Genomic DNA, 24,197 nt, shown 5'->3' on the forward strand with positions numbered 1-24,197 from the left:
AGGAATTTTATATCTATGCACAAGTATTTGCAAAGTATTGCTGTTGTATTTTGATTGAAAGGAAAGGGATCCATGGAGCTTGATTTATTAAATTTATTACTAAACAATGAAGGCAAGTAAACCATGGGGAAAATGAACCTTTTTAATTGTATCAAGGCTTAATAATGAATGTGTTTGTCAATTCTCAGGCATCAAGCGCTATTTCTTCCAACGCTGTTGTACGCAGTAAATGAATCTTTTGGTGCTAAAGGCATAGCCTAGTTGCTATTGATATCATGTTTTGTCTCCAGCATCGTGACAGTTATGTGTTGTTAACTGAATGAAAACTGCAAATTAAAATTTGTTCTGAGTTAGCATTAAATGCAGGAGAAATGCATTAGCATTACATCGGACCTCATTGGGGTCCGGAATCCAGAATTTAAACACTGTTCACCGCATTGCAAAGTGCCTTTAGGAGCTCACTCCACACATCGTGCCTGGAGCTACGTGCAATTAACGGTGGTCTGTTCCGGACCATCATCAGTGGCACTGTGTGTACATTTATTTATTTGAATTATTTTAGTATGCTGCCAATCCCAAGCATAGCAGGTGGGCATATAATGTGGGTGAATGTAATTAAGAATAACACAAATTGTAATACAGTACTATTCAGATACAATAAATATATCATTGCAATGAAAGTACAATAGTGATGCCCAAATATGGGGACAACGGTTCGTGTACTCAAAGGTGTAAACGGTTTTCTTAGGCGGAGCCCCCGCGAACCCTATTGAGGAAAAAGCCGTTGGTTTCGAACACACACACAAACTTTTAATGGAACTAAAAAAGGCTTAAAATAAATGATAGAAAGAAATAGAAAGAATAAAATAAACACTCAAATAGACATCACGGCGGTAAGACACATTTGGGGCTAGTATGAAGCTAACTAGTGCGCGAGCCCGGGCTTGCCACGACGGTAGGGACGCATAACTGTCTCGACGCGGAGACGCGGTGACAAGTTGGCGAAAGGAGTTGCGCCGGTCTCACCAAAGGTCGTGGTGTAAGTTGACTGACCGGGCGACCGGAGCGCGCCAGCTCTGGCTTGGAGAGGTAAAGCAGGCGGCTTGGTGGCACGAGCAGACGGCGGCGGCGGCCTGGCCGGGCAGCTGGCGTAGAACTCGGGCCCGTAGCCCGACTGGTCTCGTCCTGCCCACGGGCACAGAAGCTCGAACGCCGGCCTCGGGCAGCAGGTGGCACGACAGACGGGGGCGGCGTTCTGGCTGGGCAGCTGGCGTAGAACTCGGGCCCGTAGCCCGACTGTTCTCGTCCTGCCCACGGGCGCAGAAGCTCACCGGCCTTGAGGAGCTGACGGCACGCTCGGGTAGACGGGCGACGCACAGGAACGGGCTGGCAGGAGGCCCCGGTCGGGTGAAGTCCTGGTGGCTCGGGTCCGGAACCCGACGTCTTTAGCTCCTGGTCCGGTGGTTGACCTCCTCCTGGCGTCACTTCCTGGAACTCTCCCGGCGTCTCCCCCTGCTTCTCCTCCTTCTGCCACGCACCACGCTTTTTCTTCTCTCTGGCCGATTAGGCATTCCCCGATTGGCTGCCTGACGCCCCGTGGTCTTTCCTAATTGGTTTGCTTTTCTTCTTTTAGTTGTTTTTCTTGCGCCACGCGTTCACGTGCCGGACGCTCTTCGGCGTTGTCGTTTTCTCCTTCCAGCATGGAATTTGCCTCGGCGCGTGCACTCCTTGTCGTCTGCTCCTCACCGTCCCGATCACCGCACCATGTCGCGCACCACACATCACAACAATGAATGACAACTACATCTATGAGTAATATAGACAGACAGGTACAGAAAAAAAAAATAATTCAAGCATTAATTTCAGCAGGGAAAAGAAAACCAACATAAGAAAATGCTAGACGATGAAAAGAAAGAAAGATCTGTACTATGACACTTCAAATTTGTGAGCGTAGAAACAAAAAAATGAAAAATCGGCGAACATAGTTCCATAAATCAATCGGGTATAAGGTAAAAATACAATCTCATAGGCTTAGCATTTCGGTTTCAATGGCAGATAAAAACTGGGTAAGTGACGCAATAATGTGTACAAGAAGTTTGTTCCATTCTCTTATCGTTACTGGAAAAAATGAGTTCTTGAAACAGTAGGTATGGAAAGGGTATTCAGTAAGCATTTGTGAATGCTTTTGTCTGGTTGGACGCGTTTGTAAGCTGGAGATGTAGTTGCACCAATATTTGCTTGAACATGCACGAGTGTGTACTCTTTTCCACTTTGACACTTATAATGCTAATGAATTAATAAACTATAGATAAGATAGATAATACATAATTGTGCAGCCAAAAAAGTTTTCCTGTGCTTCCCCTGGCTTCAATTTTTTAAAGAATGTGCACACAATGTGCCAACACGTGTGGCCAATAGCTGGAGCTCCTCCTCACAAAAGGGAAAGAATGGTTTTTAGGGGAAATAAGACTACTGCTGCTGCTGCTGCTGCTGTGTTTTGGAGTTCCATAACACACTGTGCTGTACTGTAGCTGCCAGTCAAAGCATTTTCAGTTAGTAACCCACGAAGAAAGCAAAATGACAGGCACGTAAAGTTCATGCATGACCATTTCAAAAAACACTGTGTACGGAGGAGATTAGGAAGAAAAGAAAGAAGCGACAGGACAAGTTCTTCTGTCTGGTGGCTTGTTTCTTTTCACTCCCACATTTATTCATGCTCTTTCTTGTGACGATTGTACACAAGCAACAGATGTTTCAGGCATGAAATGGGCTTTCCCAGCATGCTTATTGTGATTGGAAGACTACTTTCATTGTAATTATGAACGTACTGTTCCAGCTATTTTTTTTTTTTTTTTTGAAAGCCTTTTTGTGGCTTCTTTGTTTGTGCAGCAACAACAGGGCGCCTTCCCGGCCCGACTGGGCTCTCCGCCTGCGTCTAGCATCAACTCGGGGGGCTCGGCTGGTGGCAGCAGCAGCAGTGGCTCGCAGGGCGACCAGCTCAGCAAGACCAACCTGTACATCAAGGGCCTCACCCACACCACCACTGACAAGGACCTGCTCAACCTTTGTGCACCGTACGTAGACACTCTCGAGTCATTTATATCACGGCCACACGCCTGTCTTCAGTCAGATTCGGGGATGCTTTCATTTTCGGGTGATGTTCAGCGCATGATGCCTCATTGAAACAACCTCTCTGCTAGCTTGTCCAATGAATTCACTCTGAAAGGAATATCCTCAAAATTGATCTACTGAGGATCTGGCGTGAGAGCTTTTCAGTCATACCTTTTCCAAAATGCAGCACTGCTTTGGGCATCTCTACAAGTACCTATCTGGCATGTTTATTGACTGCACCAGAGAGCTGCAAAATGACAGCACAACTTGTTTCAGAGCATTGTTGCCTATAGCAAGCTAGAAACATACTCAAAATTGTTAATCCAGCTAAAATAAAATGTGTTAATCAGAAATACAATCCGTTTAGCTTAGAGGAAGTGTTTTCAAGGCAGACGAATTGGTGTATATAGCCATCATCTTTTTTTTTTATCTTTTTCTTTTCTTTTGTGAAAGCAGTGTATGGCTCAAGAGATGGAAAATCGGGCGTTGGCATAACCAAACTCTTAAAACCTTTGACCTTTGGTGGGAGTCGAACCCTCAACCTTTGGTGTTAACGAAGGTACAGTTAATTAGGGTAGAATTAAGGCGGTCGAACCCACGACCTTGTGTGTGTGAACCTTGTGACGAACACCATTGGTCCCTTGACGTCGCTGCGCTTCTGCTGACATGGCTGCTCAAGTAACATAGTCACAATGCTTGCTTTCGCATTCATCCACGTAGGGATAACTAACTTGAATTTTTTCTCATCTCGACTGCTCGTATCAGTTTGCTTTGCAACAGAGACTGCTTCTTCCGTATTCGATTCTATATGTTAATTTTAACATCTATTTTTCTTGTTGCTGTCACCAACTGCTGAGTACAACACCTCATGGAAGAAGTCAAGCTGCACACTGCAGGTTTTAGCCCTAGAGTATGTTTCTAGTCTGCACCAGAAAAGTTAATATTGAATTGGATCTGTATGACCCTATAATCTGCTAGTGACCAGTTATGTTCTCTGCAGAATTTCGCAATAAAGCAACAAAATGGTACAAAAATATTCTCGCTGCAACAAAAGAATTATGGGCCCTCAAGCGTGCACAATTACAGGTGAGCCCATTTATGATGGATTTGATAGTTCCGTGAAAAGTGTTCGTTATAGTAGTTTTAGTAGTTGTAGTTATCAGTAGTTCGTTATATATGGACTCTCCTTTAAAACACTGCAACATTAACTGCACTGAAGCAGGCATCAGCAGTTACAATTTTGGATCGCTTTGGTCCAGAAACCAGATTGCCAGTCATTTTTGTTCCCGGTGTGTTCCCGCACCTAGCTGCAAATTTACGTTAAAAACGTCAATCAAAACAACGAAATGTGGCATCATATAGCTCTTTGAAAATGCCACCCGGTTCCGATCACCTCTCAATTTGAAACTGGAACCGCAGCCGACATTTTTTACTCGAGAGCCTGTCATACATTTTACTACCTGTGGGACATGACTGCATTTTGCACAAAAAAGAGCGAAACGTTCTAGTTAGCCAGGAACATAAACTTAGGAAACTGCTGCAGCATGGCGCTATCGTTTGAAGATCTCTGATATTGTTGTCTTGGCATTATGAGAGCGTGTCAGCTATACAGGAGCCATAAAATTGCGTTATGTATGTCCCTTGAGCAAAAAATAATCCTATGTTTGAAGGACAGAACGTTATCAAGAACCGTTATTGGCAATCGGCAGCGTGTAAACAAAGCGTTGCCAAACGATGATCTGATAACTGCGTAGTAATCGCCGGTCCTTTGCAACATTGTGTGGTGGTAGCACGTGGGGCAATGTTCTCGCCAACTCGGTCACCATGTATATCAACATGTAACAATGGAAACGCTTGAGTGGCCATTATTCCCACAGTAGAAGGACATTGATGGTCGTTCCAAATCGTTGAAATAGGCATAATGCATGCACTGCTGCAAGAACTATTGCGCAAAAATGCGGGTGCTGCCGTAGTGGCATCAGATATCACACCAGTGCACATGCTAGTGCATGCCCCGCACCATGCTGTACGCCTCCTCCTCTCTGGAGGCATGCCTCCTGAGAGGAGATTGCGAGTGACCTTTTTTGCACTTTCTGAAATCCGTGCACAACTGTTGCTTGTTCATCTCGAAGGGCACATTATCATGGCAGTTGAACTGAAGCGAGGCACACCCTGCCGTGCGCCCAGTTTGGTCACGCCTCCCTGCTTCGGTCATTCACGTGCACCCTCTTTTTACCGTGACCAGGTTAGAAGTGTTGGTTGTAATAACAGTACAGTGATTCAAACATTGTTATATTTGGAAGCAGTTTCGATAGGCACGGTTGGAAAATCGTAAATGCAATGAAATGTGGTCATTATAACTGATGGGTTGCTATATCTGGGATTGTCATTAGCGTGTTTGACTGTTTTAATGAAGCTAATCTTCCTTTGCCTATCTTCCCATTCTTTAATTAAGGGGAAATCAGACATCCACCTGTTCGTAGCAATTGCTACAACCAAAAACCAAGATTTGTGCTGGACTAGGACGAATTTTTCAACTGCGAGGCTTTTTTCAAGGAAGCCATATAGATTTCCTTTGTAGCAATTGCTACGAACGGGTGGATGTCTGATTTTTCCTTAATTAATTAGTTACTGCTCTCCACCTTGCGGGTTTCCACAAAACTATAATGCCAAACTTTCCATTCTTCGGCATGGCTTCTTGGTCAGTTTCTCACTGAGTAAACCAGGCCGACCTCAGTGTAATCCTCGGTCTTCACATCTTACTGCATGGCAGGCATGCATTCACTATGCTGCAATACGTAGTGCAGAGCATGAATGCTCACGTGAGCCAAACGACATAAAACTTCTGCTATGGAAGAAGAATGTGAACAGTTCATTACACTTAGTTGGAAATAAAATTGCACACACCTTGTGTCTGCTCAGCATTTAATTGAGATATTTCAAGAAAGGTTGCAAAATTCAGATTGCAACAAGAACATTGGGATCTACCGTAATTTTTTTGTTGTTGTCACTGTGATGTCAAGAAGAGTGGTGTACAGTATAACCTCATTGACACGTTTTCCCGGCGCCAATGCTTGCAATCGGGAACATAGCAAATGACCGAATAGGGTTACGCTAATTTTTTACTGGATCATACATTCCCGAAAAACACGATTTTGCGGCACCAACTTTCAGTACGTCATCAAACTGCGATTGTATGTGTTTTCCAGCTGCTAGATACCATGTAAACAAGAAAATGCGCGATGTGCTTGTCAATGAGAACAGTATACAGTGGAACCTTGTTCATACGTTTTTCACCGGACCGAGGAAAAAATACGTAACAGCCGGGAAAATGCAACAGTGAGGAAAGCTCCGAAAATGAATGAAAAAAGTGCAGCTTCAACTATAGACACTTTATTTCCACAGAGTGCGCTTAAAACTTGAAAAGAAATCTAGAATGGTGGCTTGCCGTTTCTTTCGCTCGCTAGATATCACCACACGTTTCTCAATAGCCTGGAAGGCCGCATTGCTGTCAGCGTCGCTGTGAGGTGCGACGTACCTGCGGAGGAGGTCCAGAGCCGCGATGGCTTCTCCAAAGCTAGGATTTGGCAACTCCCCGGCATCATGCGGCTCATGCTCCTCGTCATCACCGTGCCACGGCAATGGCAACGGACGAAGGAATATCCGCGGGAAATGTTGCCCTCTTTGGCGTAATCATGCTAACGTGCTAACGATTGTTTAGTATTGCTGCGGAGCGCGCGCGTCCGAGCAGCCCGGTTGCGCACAACGCGGCGTGGTTTCGCGAGAAATGTAAACAACAGAGGAGAGCTGGCCCGATAGGCGGAGCAACGCCATGAGCAACGCCAACTTCCGGCTTTCCTTTAGCTACAGCTTCGCAAAGAGTGATGTCAGGGCCTCTCCCAAGTTTCCTTCCTCCGTGAGTCGAGCCGTTCAACAAACCATGCGGTGACCGTAATCACAGTGATAATAGAGCATTTTTCATGAATGGCCACCTAGTGGTGGCCTCTCGAACTGGCGTGCGGCTTTTTGCAGCCATTTCCATAGCCAAGCCCGGTCAAAACTCGTCAAAAGCCAAAATGGCGGTTGGAGTGTGTTGCCTACTTTAGCCCAGGCGGGTTCGGGTTGCGACGCATCATGCGGGAACGTTTTCACAGCTACTACATAACAGCGGGGTTCCTTATACATTGGATCCTATGGAAGCTATGCCGGGACCGGATGAAAGCGACGTAGCAGCCGGGAAAACGCAGCAGTGAGGAACGTAACAGCGGGGTTCTACTGTATAATAGCTGCCCGCTACGGTAGCTTCACCGCAATAGTCTCCCACCCGTCCATGTGAAAATGCCTGCGCGTACTCAATTTCTCATTTCGGTACCAGCAAATCTTCACCAGGGTCGTCACACGCGGCATTCACCGCTGTCACCATCATTCATATTTGCGATAAGCATCTTCGCCTGTCTGTTTCACAGCATGTGGTGCCGTCAGAAGCGTAGCACACGCTTTCAATAGGCGATAACTGAAACTCTTACCTGCTGCAGACTGTGATTTCCGGCCACTAGATACCATGTGAACAACAAAAGCCGCGAGGCCTCGCGAGATCGAGAACAGTATATAGCCGCTCATCTCACGTGAAAATGATGGTGCGCACAGTTTCTTATTCCGGCACCAGCAAATCATGGCCCGCATCATCGCACGCTGCATTCACAGCTATCATCGCCAAACCTATTGCAGTAAGCATGTTCACCTATCTGTTTTACAGCGCATGGCGCATAGTGCCAGTGGTGGTGTACTGCACGCTTTTAGTAGGCAATAATCCAAACGCGCCGCCATTCCCTGCTGCAGGCAATACGATGTGGGCATCACCTATCGCTTCGCCGGCATTGCCCACCAGCTCAATTTCGCTTCGGTTTCCCCGTCACCCTCTTAAAACACCACGCAATACGAAAACAAAACCCTTCGGTCACCAGAGCACCACTAGCTTGGCGCACGTCGGTGCCTCACAACAATCCGCACAGTGCTTCGCATTACGTAGAAGTCAACAATAGTTGCCTGTCAATTTAGTTCGGATCGTACATTTCCCCGGTTAGTAACTTTCTCAAATTTCTTTCCCAAAATGTAGAACAAAGTTCTACTGTATTACAGTCTGCGCTCGTTACAACGGACCCGGGTGCAGCAGTATTTCGGATTTAACGGGCCATATTTTAACCTTAGTTTGTTCTACCCATATTATAAATGCAACGAAGTTCGCTTTTAACGGACCAGCGGCTACGGCGGATAAAATCGGTTGATGATGATCAACCGTGATGGTCGGTTATAACGATTCGATTTTTCGTTCTTGATGTCGTTATAACCGGACTGCACTGTTGCAAAGCTGGCTAAATGGAAGTGGAGGCCGCTCTGATTCTTTTTCAGAGATCATACGAATGCCATGGCCTACGCTACACAACTATGATGTGTGATGACGACAGCAAAACATTTTCTCCCATCTGAGAGGCAAAAGTCTATGGGTATATTGAGGTTAAGAAAGAGGATTGTGCAAACCATATGCAAAAACGGATGGGGACGATGTAGTGCAGTGGCATCGGTACGAGGCCGGCCAAGGAGCAGGCTTACGGGGTGGGCATAACGGTGGGAACACGGAGCGCCGCAGAAAAGAGGGAAGGAGCCTTGCGTCAACGAGGAACAAGCAAAGACTGATTTTATTCCAGCAAAGAAGAAAGGGAAATGCGGTGCAGGGTACACCTACCACGTTGGGCATGGAGTGGTGCTAGTATTCACAACCATTATGAAACCGAAACAGAATATCACAGACAACCTTGCGAAACCTGGTTCAGAAGCACAGATGCAAGAATAAACCGGGCCTCGGTGGAAGAGGCAGGCTGACAGGTGAACTGATCACCAGGCTGTACACATACTATGGCTCATATGAAGGTGATGTGGGAAGTATGCAAAGAGCTGTGATGGCCACGTACCGCCACGTCGCATTTACGGCTGAGTGCACGGACCACAGTGAATGCACGGACCACGTGCCCAGCTGTGAAAAGTTCATGGTGTCGGCATAACATTGGAAAACTAAAGGTAGAGCCCGACTCGAGACATGTGTGCAACCTACCAAAAGATGTCGCGGAAGCACTGCTGCCTGTTTATACCGGCTTGTGGGAAAAGGCTTTGCTTGAATGATGCCAACGAGGCAAAACGCCCAATTCCAATGAGAGCTTGCAATCAGTAATTTGGAGTTTGCCCTCAAAAGTGAAACATGCATCACTCTTTGTAGCGGAAACAGTTGTAGGAGAAGCAGGTGCGAGTAAGAGCGGGTGCGAGAGAAAAAATCTGGGTGCCTTTGCTCCTTGAATATGTGCGTCTGCCTAGGCACAATGGAGGAGGTCTCTTAACGCGTGTAGTATGCGTTTGTCCCCTAGGCATGCCAGCATTGCGGAGCGCGGTCTGCACTCCAGCAGTTCCGCTGCTGGCTGCCTGCGTGGTGAGGCAGTGGCCACGGACGCCCCATTTGGTGATCGCTGTGTCTGAAGGGGCAAGGTTCTGACTGGTGTTGTATAAGTTGTGGGTCGCTTTTTTCGTTGCGACGAAAGATTGCATTTTTTACAAGCACTGCTCCAGGAGGGCACATGTGACTGGCAAACGGAGGCTTCAGGAGAGCACCTGAGGTTATATTAAAGCAGGCGGCGCAGGATCTTTGGGGCACCCAAGCGGTAGAGGGGGGATCAAAGCTGGAAGCAGGGCGGCCGGCCCCTGGGTTGGGGCCGCGGAGGCCGAAGCGTGCCCCAACCTACTTACCAGTCCAGGTTCTAGCTTTGATGACCCCGTTGCCGCTTTGGTGTCCTGGAGGCGCCGCTAATAATGTAAAATAATGACACGTTGTTTCAATTAGTAAAAAAAACACGATTGAATGAATATCATTGCGTCGAGCCGCCAACTTGCGATGCGACGTTCAGCACTACCGCGCCCCACGACTTCTGCCGGCATGCCTAGGGACACGCGCATACAACACACGCTAAGAAACTCCTCCGTAGTGCCTAGGCAGAGTCGTATATTGAAGGAACAAAAGTCCCCACATTTCCTCTCTCGTACCCGCTCTAACTCACGCATGCATGCAAACGTCCCATCATCTCCGCAAGTGCCACGCCGCCACTGTACCTACTAGCAATTTGAAATATGCAACCAGGATGCACCTAGACTACGCTTCTGGTGCATTTTGATGAATTATAGTTGTTTTTCTGCAGTAAAGATGTGCTGGAACATTTTTCCTTGATTTCTCAAAACAATTTTCGTGCCCTTCCTGTTTGGCCTGATATCTTTTGTTTAACTTGGGCTATCATTATAACTTTTTTTTTCCTAGGGAGATAAATAGTTGTATGTCGAGAAGTAAATATTTTATTATACTTTTTCGATGAAATATTCAAAATTAACTTTTGTTTTAGTATCAAGGCTGGCATCTGTTATGACTAAATTTGGCAACTTTGCTTCCAAATGGCGTAAAGCAACGGCTTATACCTTACGATACGCTATGAACATTCAGAATCGATTCCATGTGCTTTACTTTACCATGTAAGTCGCTGTTGATTAGCTAATTAGTCTTTAAACAAAAAACATTCTGCTTTGGATGTCATGAAAAATATTTATTCTAGGAAAAAAAAATAGAATTTTTTGGAATCAGTTGCAAGAGTACATTAAGGGGGTACACGGGTGTTGGAGACGAAAAAATAGCTAAAAAGTAGATTTCTCAGCTTTGTTATTTTCGCAATCTAGACGTCATCACGCGCTTGTCGACAAAAAACTAACGCGAAATCACGTGTCTTTAATAAAAAAACGCTGTATTTGTCAAGCGATACGCTCATTTTCTTCTGCAAAATGCACCGAAAATGCCCCATCTTGCGCCACTGACAGTCTCGAAACCGATCAACGGAGCGCCGCCATTTGGGTCTCGTTCGAAAGCGTGTCCTTCCCGCTCCCTTTCCCGCCAAAAACGAGCCTTCAAGGTTGCTTGAGGAGGGAGCAACCAGGCAAGAACAAGAGGCAATCCCACCATCCTGTTGGTCTGCGACCATCACGTGGTGAAATAACGCTTTCTCATTGGAGCGCGAGAATGCCCCGCGTTGGCAACTCTGTTTTGCCTAAACCATCGCTCAGAATCGTCGTAATCAGTCGAGATGCCAAGCCGTGCACGGAAATTTCATATAGTGCATAAATTCAGGAAGTGTCAAAGAAAGCGCGCAGTGCAGCGAAAAGATGCATCTGAACTACAAGTGACAATGTCTGATGACCTTGTCAGACCGGTGGACTTGCAGACGCCGCGGAACAGTGGTGCAACCAAGGAGTTGGGTGCAACACAATGGGAAGAGGCGATCGGGACAGCTTTCACCGCAGCGTTACCAAAAGCGGCTGACGGCGTTGGTGTTTGGCCTGAGTGACGGAAAACGTCGGTGCTGCTTGCGATGTCGACGGCGGGCTGTGACCATGCAGCGGACACCGGTAACACGACTGCGGGGTGGCGATTGTCACGGGCGCATGTACTACGGAGATGCGCACTCGGCCGGACCACGCGAGGATAGACACAGCATATCTCACGGCGGCGGACCGAGGTCAGATCGAGCAACAAGCACAGGAAAAAACAGCGGAACTCTCTTCAGTTTCGGCGACGTAGCGCAAGGTGAAGTGCCTAACAAGTGATCCCCGTCTGGAAAGTGCATCGACAACAATGTCCACCATTGTCAACCTCGACATGGTAAACTGTTTATTGAAAGTTGCTGGTTGCCGAGCGTGCCACGGAGTGGTGACCATGGAATGGCACTCGCGGGAGTGCGGCATTGCCGTGAAGCTGAGAGTTCTGTGCATCAACTGCGGCGAAATTGACACGAAATGGAGCTCGCAACGAGTTGGAGGCACTGCCACGTGCAATCCTTTCGAGATTAATGTTCTTGCGGCGCGTGCCGTACAGAGCACGGGAAACAGGCTGACAATGCTTAATATTTTTGCCACTATCGGAGTTTTGCACAGAGGCCTTCACAAGAAGACCTATCAGCACTATCTAAAAAAAGCTAAATCCAGCTGCAACAACTGCCTGCACTGAGAATATGGCGAAGTGTCTCACTTCAGGGAAGAATGTATACCGAAGCCTGAATTTTGGAAATGCAGGTAATATTGCAGTTTCTTTTGATGGCACTTGGCACACTCTGGGCTATTCATCTCACATTGGAGTGGCCACAGTGATAGAGCTTTTTTCAGGTTATGTGTTGGACTATGTTGTCCTTTCGAATTTCTGCCTTGGCTGTGAGCTTGGCCTTAAACCTGAAACCCCAGATTATGCTGACTGGAAGTTGCAGCATTTATGCCAAAAGAACACATCTTCCAAGGCAGGCCAAATGGAGGTGGAGGCAGCACTAATTTTATTTCAGCGCTCGCTTTCCCTTCATGGCCTGAGGTACACAACCATGCTCTCCGATGGTGACAGCAGATCATACAGTGACATTGATGAAGCAAAAGTCTATGGCTTCGTGGAAAATGAAGACTGTGCAGAAACGCATGGGAACGGTGCTGCGCAATCTTGTGCAGAAGCAGAAAGGGGAAAATGGTGAGCACATCAGTGGTAAAAGCCGCCTGACAGAAGACCTGATAAATAAGCTGACAAGCTACTATGGTTGGGTGCTCAAATCACGTTTGGGAAATGTGGATGAGATGCACACGGCAGTATGGCCTACATATTGCCACGTAACCTCAACTGATGAGCAGCCCAACCATAGCTTTTGTCCCTACGGCCCTTATTCATGGTGCAAATATAATGCAGCCATTGCAAAAAATGCCCTCCCCCCCCAGAAAAAAAGAAGCAGATAAAATCTGCCAGATGCTGTAAGCAATGCACTGCAGCCAATGTATGAGCGTCTTTCTGATAAGAAGTTCTTGCAGAGGTGCCATAGAGTGAAAATGCAAAATGCCAATGAATCGCTGCATTGGATCATATGAAGTCTGGCTCCAAAAGAAAAGAATGCATCATTGCTTGCTGTTGAGGCTGCCGTGGCAGAAGGTGTTATGCGGTTCAACCTCGGAAGCCACCAGTCTAGCTCGCACATACTCAGTGAGCTGCACGTGCAACAATCTTGCACAGGCAGTAGGCGAGCAGCCGAGAAAGACAGCCGATGTGTGGTCAACGCACACAGAAAGCACGCATCATAGGCAGCATTCCAGGAAGCCATCAGGAAGAGACGCAGAGAAAAGCCTGCTTCGTACTATTCTCCAGGAGGTTTCTGGTTCATTGTAGTGGGGGATTCCATGATTTTGTCAGATAAAAGGTATTTTTCACATTGCTAAATGTTTTTTGCGTTTTACTCAGATAATGATTTTCGCACACCCGAAGATTTTGGACGTGCACTATGTCTCTGTTCTTCGATTTGCACGATTCTTTTTTTTTTTCTGAATGCTAAACAGTCGGAGAGTGCAAGAAAACTATAATACAGTATGCTAGAGCAATGAAAGTTTTTCAAATCTGGCAAGAATTAACAACAAAAGATTGTGTTCCGACGTTGCTAATTCAAATTTTGACAACTTTGGCTAATATGTAGATAGAAATACGAAACATTATATGTGCACTCTTCGAACATTCAAAAATATACTTAGTTAATTTTAGGTCACTCAGTACAATAAATTTATTGCAAGTCTCCTCCCATATTTAAATACTAAAATTGCATAGCTATTTTTTTCATTAAACATAGAAAAAAATGATTACATATTTGCAATCCGCTCACTAAACTGAATATGAGCTGAAAGTTTCAAATCTTACAAATTATTTGATGTGTATCATCCCCACTTAAGGGGGGACGCGGGTCTTGAAACGGCAAAAAATCACAAAAAAAGTCGATTTTCGGAAAAGTGCATTTTCGCTACGTTTCTACATTCAAGAATCCCTCCGCGATATCTAGAAGCTAAATCTAATTGGAAAATAATAAAAAATCTCGCTTAAAGGGGCCTGGGTGAATGCGAAATCAGCAAAATTTGGTCAAAAATGTTCAAACTTAGCGCCGTCACCATTTGCGAACGCGGTGGCCTATGGCCGCCATCTTGCGCTTGTTTTGAAGCTGTTTTCTTTGTGCGCATATTGCGCCAGTTCAAAATGGCGTTGGTGAAGGGAAACCGACGCTATCGCGTCATTTCTGGAGGATGCGTCCGTGCCGCCGATTGACTCTTGCTGAGATTAGCCTAGAACATTGATTAATACTTTATGGCACTCCCTGAACATTCTAGATAGTATTTATACTCAAGTTACTGTATTAGGGTTTTCTGTTTAGATGGTAATTTTCCTCCAAACAAAGATCCCAGCTTATCCTATCCTACTTATCCTAACTACTTATCCTATGGCAAAATTCATTATATTTTTAGAATCTGCATATTAAAATACACAAAGTGTGAAAATTTCGTTCAGATCTGTCCACAAATAAAAAGGTAGTATTTCAAGTGTAGCCTCCCCCCTTAAGAGGCGCTGTGACATCACGGGAATGCCAGGATGTGGAATATTTGGCTTTTCTTGATCTTGTCATAGTTCTTCATTGTACAAGTTGATGACAAAAAGTTCTGAGTAATTGTTTTCAAGAAATTTATTCATCTACAGCTACAGACAGTCCCCTTACACAGTAATAAAGTGCTCCCAGCGTTCCTGCCGTTTGCGACCTAAAAGCCTTCTTTCCGAAGTGAGCTGATAACTTTTTGCACTTAATGCTTGATTTCAGTAGTTTGCTCGAAATGGTTACCTTCGAGTTGGGAAGGGAGTGAAGTCAACAGGAGTCAAATCTGTCGAGCAATGAGGGAGGGGGCTGACTGGTTGAGTTTGCTTTTTAAGTCGTGGAGTGCCCCTTTTGTGTGTTCTCGTCAGCTGATGCCAAGGGAGCCGTCCTCTGGTGCAGGTATGGCAACATCATCTCCACCAAGGCCATTCTGGACAAGGACACCAACAAATGCAAGGGCTACGGGTTTGTGGACTTTGAGTCGCCTCTAGCGGCCGAGAAGGCGGTGAAGGCCCTGCAGGCGCAGGGGGTCCAGGCGCAGATGGCCAAGCAGCAGGAGCAGGACCCCACCAACCTGTACATGGCCAACCTGCCCCTCTACATGGCCGAGCAGGACCTCGAGCAGCTGCTGCAGGCGCACGGCGCCGTCATCTCCACCCGCATCCTCCGCGACAACAGTGCGCAGTCACGGGGTGTCGGCTTTGCCAGGTATGCAATCTTCTAAACCAATGCGATGCATTTACTACTCGGTTTCATAGCTGGCATGTAATGATGGACAACCTACGCGAATCTCGCTCTGAGAGAGTGAGTGCAGTTGTTTTTGGCCTGCGACAATTTCTATGGAATAACTACTTCGTAAATTACAACAACAGCCAACGTCTGATTTTGCGTACTCCCTAGGGGCTGCAAAAACGTCCGAAAGATCGGGCAGTCTAAAAAAATGAATGCATGCCTTTTGCTGTCCCCAAGGGCTCAAGTCGCCACATGCACATGTGAAATAGCTCTGAAGGCCTGCCTGTACACTTGTCAAGCGTATCGGTGCTCGTGCTGTGACAGGAGACAGTGGGTACACGCATGTGTAATTAACCCTTTGAGGGTCGAATTATTTTGAAAAAAACTTTCCCAGGTGGTCAAATTATTTTTTTGCGGATCTTGAATGTCCAAAATGTATTAAGTCGGGAATCAATAGTCAAGAATAATTAGGAACAGTATTTTGGTGTCGGCATCACTCAGAATTGCAAAATGTTCAATAGTATTTCCGAGCGTGGTACTCGTTGTAACACGGGTCTACGCACAGCGCCTTATCGCAGTCTGCACACCTAAAATGCGTGTCTGTTCTCTTGAAGCGAGGAGTTGTGTTGGCGCACACATGCCATCTCTGCGTGCGGCTGCCTTGGGCAGAGGTCTGAGGCACCCTCTTGCGTAAGCGCGTTTCGCGGAGAGCGAGAATACCTCGCGAACGGCGCTGATAAGCAAGTGGTGATAACCAAGCTAAGAGAAGTGCCAATCAAGATAGAAATCAACTTCCACCGCCCCTGCGAGAGCGTGCCGACAAAGAGAAAAACAACGTTTTGCGCGCCTCCGTTGCGATCACGCGGCGGAACCGAAACCGCGAAAGCGCGTTGCCACTGAGAGCGGGAATACCTTGCGAACGCCGCTATAAGCAAGCTAAGAGCAGCGCCAATCAAGATAGAAATCAACTTCCACCGCCCTGCAAGAGAGTGCCGACAAAGAAAAAAATGACGTTTCGCGCGCCTCCGTTGCGATCACGCGGCGAAACCGAAACCGCCAAAGGGGCGTTGCCGCAGTCTGAGCGACGCGCTGAAGCTAGCAATCAGCTCTGTTTATCTCCCCAAGAAGGCAGCACCAATTTCAAACGCATCTTGTAAGTGCTAAGAGGTGGCAGCACCTCCCGATGAGCGCTCATCGTCATTATGGCGCGAAATTTCAAACGGAGGGTCGGAACCGTACCCGTACGGCAAGGACCTTGCGGGACAGAAAACCGCCGCCGTACATGTACGGCGAAAACCTTCAAAGGGTTAATTTAAGGAAGACGTACAGTTTCCCGTGACAATTGTCCCTTTCTACTCTTGGTATACTTCACCGCCATACGTGTCATATGCTTCACTGTGCAACACTGCTGTATTGAGGCGAATGAGTTTCAGGATTCGACGTGTAATGCGTCGTGCTTTCCGAGCTTCGAAGCCATTGGCGAGGATTAGAAAGGCAGAGTTGGTGCCATTGCCAACAGTGGCGAATCGCTTCAACAAAAAACAGTGCATCGAAAAGCAAGATGCTTGGCAGCAAACGTCAAAGCAGTAGGCCTAGCGTTGCCGCGCTGGTGGCTACAGCTGCCAGCGGATCTGTGTGCAAACGCTGGTTCGAGGCAGTGAGATAATCAAAATAGTGGCGGTGGTGGCTTTGATTACAGCCGTTTCGGACCTGCAATCATCTGTCGTAGATTGCACAGCATGCGGGTGAAAAATTACCGTATTTACTCGCGTAACTTGCACACTTCTTTTGTCGAATTTAGGGCTTCAAAAAGGGGGGTGCACAAATTACGCGGAGATTTCACAAGCCCATCAGAAATAATGTGCAAGTAGTCGTAATGCGGAATATACATTAAAAACAAAATCAAGTATCATAGTACAAACGAAGGGTACTTGTTTATTTAAGGGCAAACACGGCTCTTAGGAGCCGAAAACTTGCCAGAAAATAGAGTTTTCAGAAATGTCATTTTCGTGTTCCTACTACCATCCCACACCTGTCTGCAACTTTTTATTTAAAAATACCTCGTATTGATGGCGTAACAGCGATTCAAAGATTCGTTGCCACACCCACAGCCCTTTAAATTGTGGACAAATTGCGCTTATTTCGGCTGCCTATAACTCGTGAACGGCTCGCTCAACCGCGGCCATTTTGGTATCGTTGAAAAGCTTGCGCGTTTGGCTTCTTTTTATCACTCAGTAAGCAACCCTGCGCTCGCCGTCTTCACAAATAAAACGAGAAAAAAAAAGCGTGCATAGAAAGTCATCATTGGCCAGTTAGGATCACGTGGCTACGATGGCGTCATGTTATTGGCTTAGGGCACTGGATAGAAAAATTTGGCTGGTAGAGGCGCCATTTTGTCTTTGGTTGCAACCGCGCCACGACAAAATGCCTGGAGGACCGAAAAAGTTCCACACTGTGTATCAGTTCGGCCGAAAGCTAGCAAAAAATAAGAAACGTGCTAAGGGCACAACATCGCGGGACACTGCAACGGATGAGCAAGCGACTTTCGTCGCTAAGGCACCCAACAATGGCGATGGGGGTGATAGCAGTCCAACATCGCGCGGCCCTGGAACCGATGAGCAAGTGACTTTCGGTGCTGGTGCATCCGACAACGGCGATGTATCGCGCGACTCTACAACGGGTCAGCAAGCTATTCGCAGCGATGCTGGTGATAGTGATCTGCAGACCGACGGCATCCTTCGCGCCGACTCCGGCCGTGTGATAGTTGCGGCTCGCGGCGATGCAGGTGATAGCGTACTGCGGAACGACGGCATCCTTCGCGCCGACTCCGGCAGTGTGAGAGTTGAGGCTAGAACTGTCACGAGCAGCGAAATAGCTCAAGTGAGTGCCCGTGATCAAGTCACGCTTGATAGACTCGAGTCGACGCCGGCAACAGCGCGAAAGACTGCTGTTTTCACTGATGCAAGCGACGCGTCATCAGCTTCAGCCTTGGACATTGCAGCTTTATACGCGATTGTTGACCTGAACCTTGTCAATGTGCTGCTTGCTGCCTTGAGGTGCAAGGTATGTGGAGGGTGTGCGAAAGCAGTCACGGGCGACCGGGACTACGGCCTCGCCAAGAAACTGGTCGTGTTGTGCAAGAATTGTGGTGAAGTTGCGGCGCAATGGAACTCGCGCAGAGTTGATGGTGAAAAGACATGTAATCCGTTTGAGACTAACATGTTAGCCACACGTGCAATGATCAGCAGTGGAAATGGCCAAACAGCCATGAACGACATCTTCGCGTCGATGGGGCTTTCGCGCCGGGGACTCCACAATAAAACGTTTCAGCGGCACCTAAAGAAGACGCTAGAGCCTGCTGCCACCCGAGCTGCCGCGACCGTTATGACTCGGTGTGCGAAAGAAGTCACTGAACTGTATGAGGACATTAGTTTTGGACACAAAAAGAACATTGCCGTGTGCTACGATGGAACTTGGTTGACAAGGGGACATTCCTCACATATTGGTGTTGGAACTGTTGTTGAACTCTTCACTGGATATGTGCTCGATTACCATGCGATGTCTAACTTTTGTTTGGGCTGTGAGAATGGCCCTAAGCCAGACAGTGAGGGCTATGACCTTTGAAAGTTGAGCCACCAGTGCCAAAAAAACACAAGCTGCAAGTCTGGCCAGCTAGAAGTAGATGCAGGCAAAATCTTGTTTGAGAGGTCGCTTCAACGACATAACCTTCGCTATACCACCATGTTGTGTGACGGTGACAGCCGCACATACAATGCAATTAAAGAAGTGAAAGTTTACGGATACATTGAAGTAGAAAACGAGGATTGCATTAACCATGCGAGGAAACGCATGGGCACCGCACTCCGCAACTTATTGCAGAAACACAAGGGTGAAGGCAAACGAAGCCTCAGTGGCAAGGGGAGATTGACAGCTGAGCTGGTCGACAGGTTGGCTGTCTACTATGGGCGAGCCCTAAAATCACATGTTGGTGATGTGGAAGCCATGAGCCGCGCAGTGATGGCAACTTTTTATCATGTGACTTCCACTGACATTTGCCCAAATCATTTCCTGTGCCCGGCTGGTGAGCAGTCTTGGTGCCCCCACAATGCAGCAAAGGCCAAAGGGGAGCCAGAGCCTAGGCACAAATACAATTTGCCTGGTGATGTCGCTGCAGCTCTTTTGCCAGTGTACCAGCGCTTGTCAGAGAAGAGCCTGCTGCAGAGGTGCCTGCACTCTGTAATCTGGAGCTTGCTAGCAGAAGAGCAGCACTGGTCTCTTGTTGCAGTACAGGCAGCTGTTGCAGAAGCTGTGCTGCGTTTTAATGCCGGCAATGAGTATGCAGCTGCAGCAGGGCTAGCAGAGCTGGACATGAATATAACACCCACTGGGTCCAGCAGGACAAAAGAAAAGGACTTGCGGCAGAGTACAAGTTCTACCCAAAAAAGGGCAGCATCACTTGGCCTTGCTAAGGCAGTAAAAAAAAAGCACCATGACAGCATGCATCCTGACTACTCCCCTGGTTCATTTTGAGATATATCGGTGGGGGGGTTCTGTGAATAAATGAAAATATTTTGGCCCGTTTTCTCAAAGCAGCATTTCTGATGGTGTCATTGTCTTGGAGCAACAATATATTCAGTTGTGCTTATCCTACAGCAGTAATTATTTTTTTGCCAGAAAGGTAGTGAATTGGTCAGTGAAGTAGGTCTAAAATATGAATAAATATCATTACAGAAAATTTCTAAAAAGAATTTTTCCTGGCAGCTGCATTAGCTTTTACTTTGAAAATTTTGACATGCTCTAATTTTGGTCCAAATTTGTGAAAAACATTTATTCTTGCCTGGTTGGACCCCTGTATCATCCTTGATCAATTTAGTATTCAAGCATTTGCCGTAATCACCCCGAACATGTCCTGATATGTTTTTTCTCGTTTTCTCAAAACGACATTTTCGATGGTAGTGTAGTTTTGGAGTGACGATATCTCTGGTTCTACTCATCTTATTGCAATAATTCTTTTTTCGTCAGAAAGGTGGACAAATTGGGAGTGCAGTAGGCCTAAAACGTGAACAAATATTATTACAGAAATTTTGAAAAAGTAATAATTTCTCCAGTGTTTCACTAATGCCTTCTGCTTACAAAAGTTTGACATGCTGTAACTTCGGCATAAATCAGTTTAGAACATTCATTCTTGTAGCACTGCAACCTCTGATCATTCAACATCATTTTGATGTGCCAGTCTCCTTCATTAACAGCCAGCATTGTAGAGAGAACTTGCCTCCAAATTAGTCCATACAAAAAAACATGAATTGCTTATATTTTGAAAAGTACTTGTTGCATGGGAAAACCAATTGCATATTTGAAATCAGCATGTCAAAATACATAAGTGATGGGTTTTATCAAATTGTGGCCACAAATAAAAAAAAAAATTTAAGTGGGGTGTCCCCCCTTAAGGGAGGAGGAGGGGACCAGAAACAACTTTTCTGTTTCTTGACAGAAAGGCTGAAATTTGGCACACACACTGCACATTGCAATAAAGAGATAAATCTAAAATTTCATTAGGATATCTTAATTACTTTTTGTTCTATAAGAATTTATAAGTTACTTGCCTGTGGAAAAGCTGGCACAGTAACGAAACACTGTAGGGAGCTGGGAATACTTTCCATGTTTGCCCAAATGTCTAATCTACACGAAGAAGTGTTCGATCTTTTTTTTTATGCGCTAATAATTTTTTGCTCAGCATAACATGCACATGACTGTGCTTCACTGCATGGAGCCATCTAGTTATTGTGAAATAAATAATGGAAAGATAAAGAAACATTTCAAGACTGTCTTTAAGTACAGCACAGCTTGTGGATCGCACCAAAACAAACTGGGCCACAATTGGTCCAGCCATTATTGTGCTACGCTTCCCACGAGCGAGGTGATTGACAAAAAAAATGCAATTGAGAAAACTGGCTGGAAAGTTTTAAAAGCACTGCAAATTTATTAAAATGCGCCAGGGCTGTAATATCTTGAATCATTGCTGTCAGGCATCTTCTTACACCTTTGCCTCTCTGTTTGGTGGGCTTTGGATGCCTTCTTCAGGCGTTCTTTATCCTTTTCTTGAGCCCTCTGGAGTAATGCATGACCGCCATTTTCACTGCCAGACCGAGCGCAGTGTACACCCACAGAACGCTGTTGGCATCTTGGGCACAGAGGCTTAGCGATCAAAGAGTTCATCGCAGAAACCTGCACAATAATGAACTCACAGTCACAAGGGGCTGAAATTTGTTCTTGGCCTTGCTGGTCCATCAAATTTAATTTCTGCTCAGTTGTGGACACTGCACGAAGGGAGTCGCGAACGCTGCATGCCTGAGCTTCTGCAGTCACCGCTGACACAAAACGCAGCTCAAGGCGCATCTGAATTGTGCGACGATTCGTCTGGTGAGCCTTGAGTCACCATACTGTATGTAGCTCGTCGACGGTTGGGCTCACTCGCAGGCTGCGTGTCCCTGTCGCACGATGTGTCGGAAATAGTACACCGTCTCTGCTGGCGATGGTGACCTTCGACCCGCGTCGATGGTGACCTTCGACCCGCGTCGCTTCCAACAACGCGATCTCGGTTGCTGAATCGCGTGGCCGTACACACAGGTGCAAGAGCCTCCGTTGCACGTCTTCCGGTGACTTGGTTATCAGTGTCTATGTCACAGGGCGATATCGGCTTCGCTGTTGGAATCGCACGGTGCAAGATAACGCGGCACATTATCCGCGTGTTCAGTCGGGTGCTCCGCTTCTCCCGCTGGCCACCGTCTTTTTCTCGCCGTAGGAGGCTTGCGCTTCCGTTTTCCGAAGGCATGCTTCGTTTAAAATTTCTTCTCGAACGAGCGACGATCCATCACTGGCCTGGGAGCTTTCATAAATCCAAATTCTGCGAGTGTCAAACGAAGAAAACGCCGGCGTGGTTTTCAAAGCAGACAACTGCGGTCCGCTGTGGTTTCCAGCTTGCCTGCTGCTGCAGCAGCAACCAATGGCGAGACGCCTTTCAGCACGGCAACCAATCGGAGGCCCGCTTTCATCATTACAAATCGCAGGGCCCTGTGACCACCTCTAGCAGACCGGCGCTTCTTTTGCGTTTGTGTTCCAACGTTCATACAACTGAGAGTTTACTGTAAAATGAAGCGACGCAGTCTGCAACGCCATAGTCATCAGTGGAATTCGACGTGAATGACGGCATTGGCGGAACGCTTTGTGCCTACAGTAAACCCTCGTTAACTTGAAGTTGTAAAATCTGGGAAAAATTTCGAGATAAGCAGAGTTTCGAGTTGAGCAAAATGCAGAAAATTTCAGTGACCGGGTCACTGAAAGAGCCAGTGACAACCAGCACTGCTAACAAACGCTCCACAGCACGAGGGGAGCTTTTGCAATAAATGCAGAATTCCCAGGAAAAACTGAATTTTATTGTTTTGGAAAGAACTGGGTGATGCTTACCTGCTTCGCGTTGGCATTCGGCGCGAGAAAAGCGTCCTCGAGCTGCTGAACGCACCGCATGAGCCGTTGTTCGCCGATGCTGCATTCAACTTTGTTGCGGAGCAAATGTAGCAAGTTCCTTGTTTCTGCAGTTGTCGGCACTTCTCTAGGTGGTTCTTCGTCAGCGTGATCACTGTCGTTCACTGCCATTTCAACAATGTCGGCGTCGGACAACATTCCGGTAATGGGCACGTCCGACTCGTAGAGCGTGTACTCCTCAAAAGTGATGTCGCCGTCTTCGGCATCGCTGGCGCAGCCGGCAGCTTTGCGGACTTCGTCGCGAAGTTCATCGCAATCACTGAACTCGTCAGTGTCTGGCTCGAGCGATTTCTCTGCGCGCGAAAATCCCGCGTGCGCGAAACAATTGGCAATCGTCAATGGACGTACTTGTCGCCAGGCTTCGGCGATCAGGTGGACTGCACCCAGCAAATCTATTTCGTACTTCTTACCACTGTCGTAAGAGCACAAAATGCGGTGCAGGAGACTCTTCCTATAGAACCTGCGAGCAACCTCAATGACTCCTTGGTGCATCGGCTGGAGCACGGACGTCATATTAGCAGGCAGGAACTCCAGCGTGACTGCCTCCAAGTTGATTTTTCCGTGGCCGGGGCAGTTTTCCACAACGAACAACACTTTCCGGCCGTCCCTTGCCATTTTGCGGTCAAGAGCACGTACATACTCTTCAAAGAGCGCTGCAGTCATCCAGGCCGTTTTATTGGCGCGGTAAGTCGCATCTCTCGGGAGCCGTGCATTTCGGAAGCACCTTGGATTGAGCGACTTACCGATAACAAGCAGCGGCAGTTTTTCATCGCCGGTGGAGTTGGCTCCGAAAAGTATCGTCACTAGGTCTTTGCACTGCTTAGCACCTGAGCACGCTTCTCCCTTCGGCGTGTATGTACGGCTAGGCAGCATCTTATAGAACAGTGCTGCTTCGTCGAGGTTGAAAATGTCTTTGTCCGCATAAGCCTTTTGCAGCTCAGCGAGGCGGTGGCTGCGCCAGGTGTCTGCAGCCCCTTCATCAACAGTGCCGCTTTCGCCGTGGATAGGCTTCGAGGCCACGCTATTTCATTTGTTTAATCGTTCAAACCAGCCATTGCTGCAATTGAAATCTGTGTGGCCCATCTGCAACGCCAGAGCGTCTGCCTTCTCCATCATCATTTGGGTTGTCACGGGAAGGTTGACTGCCCTGACATTCCGGAGCCACAGCATGAGTGCTGCTTCAATGTCCGGGAATTTCAAGGCCCGAATCCGCTTCCGCTCGCTGGAAAAACTTTGCTCGAAGCCATCGAAGACCTCCTGCCGACTTTTTAAAACTGTCGAAAGCGTCGGCAAGGGGATGCCGAA

At 47.1% G+C, this 24,197-nt stretch overlaps 1 protein-coding gene across 3 annotated transcripts in view; it reads left to right on the forward strand.

The window, feature by feature from the left end:
• Positions 1-24,197, forward strand: part of shep (RNA binding motif single stranded interacting protein alan shepard) — a 157,559-nt gene that overhangs the window by 25,093 nt on the left and 108,269 nt on the right. For all 3 annotated transcript variants that reach the window (XM_055075764.2, XM_050186813.3, XM_050186814.3), the window contains exons 2-3: positions 2,890-3,074; positions 15,018-15,326. In XM_055075764.2, coding sequence (XP_054931739.2) covers positions 2,890-3,074; positions 15,018-15,326 — 494 coding nt within the window. The remainder of the gene's footprint in view (positions 1-2,889; positions 3,075-15,017; positions 15,327-24,197) is intronic.

Source organism: Dermacentor andersoni, chromosome 2, assembly GCF_023375885.2.
Source record: "Dermacentor andersoni chromosome 2, qqDerAnde1_hic_scaffold, whole genome shotgun sequence".
NCBI lineage: Eukaryota > Metazoa > Arthropoda > Arachnida > Ixodida > Ixodidae > Dermacentor > Dermacentor andersoni.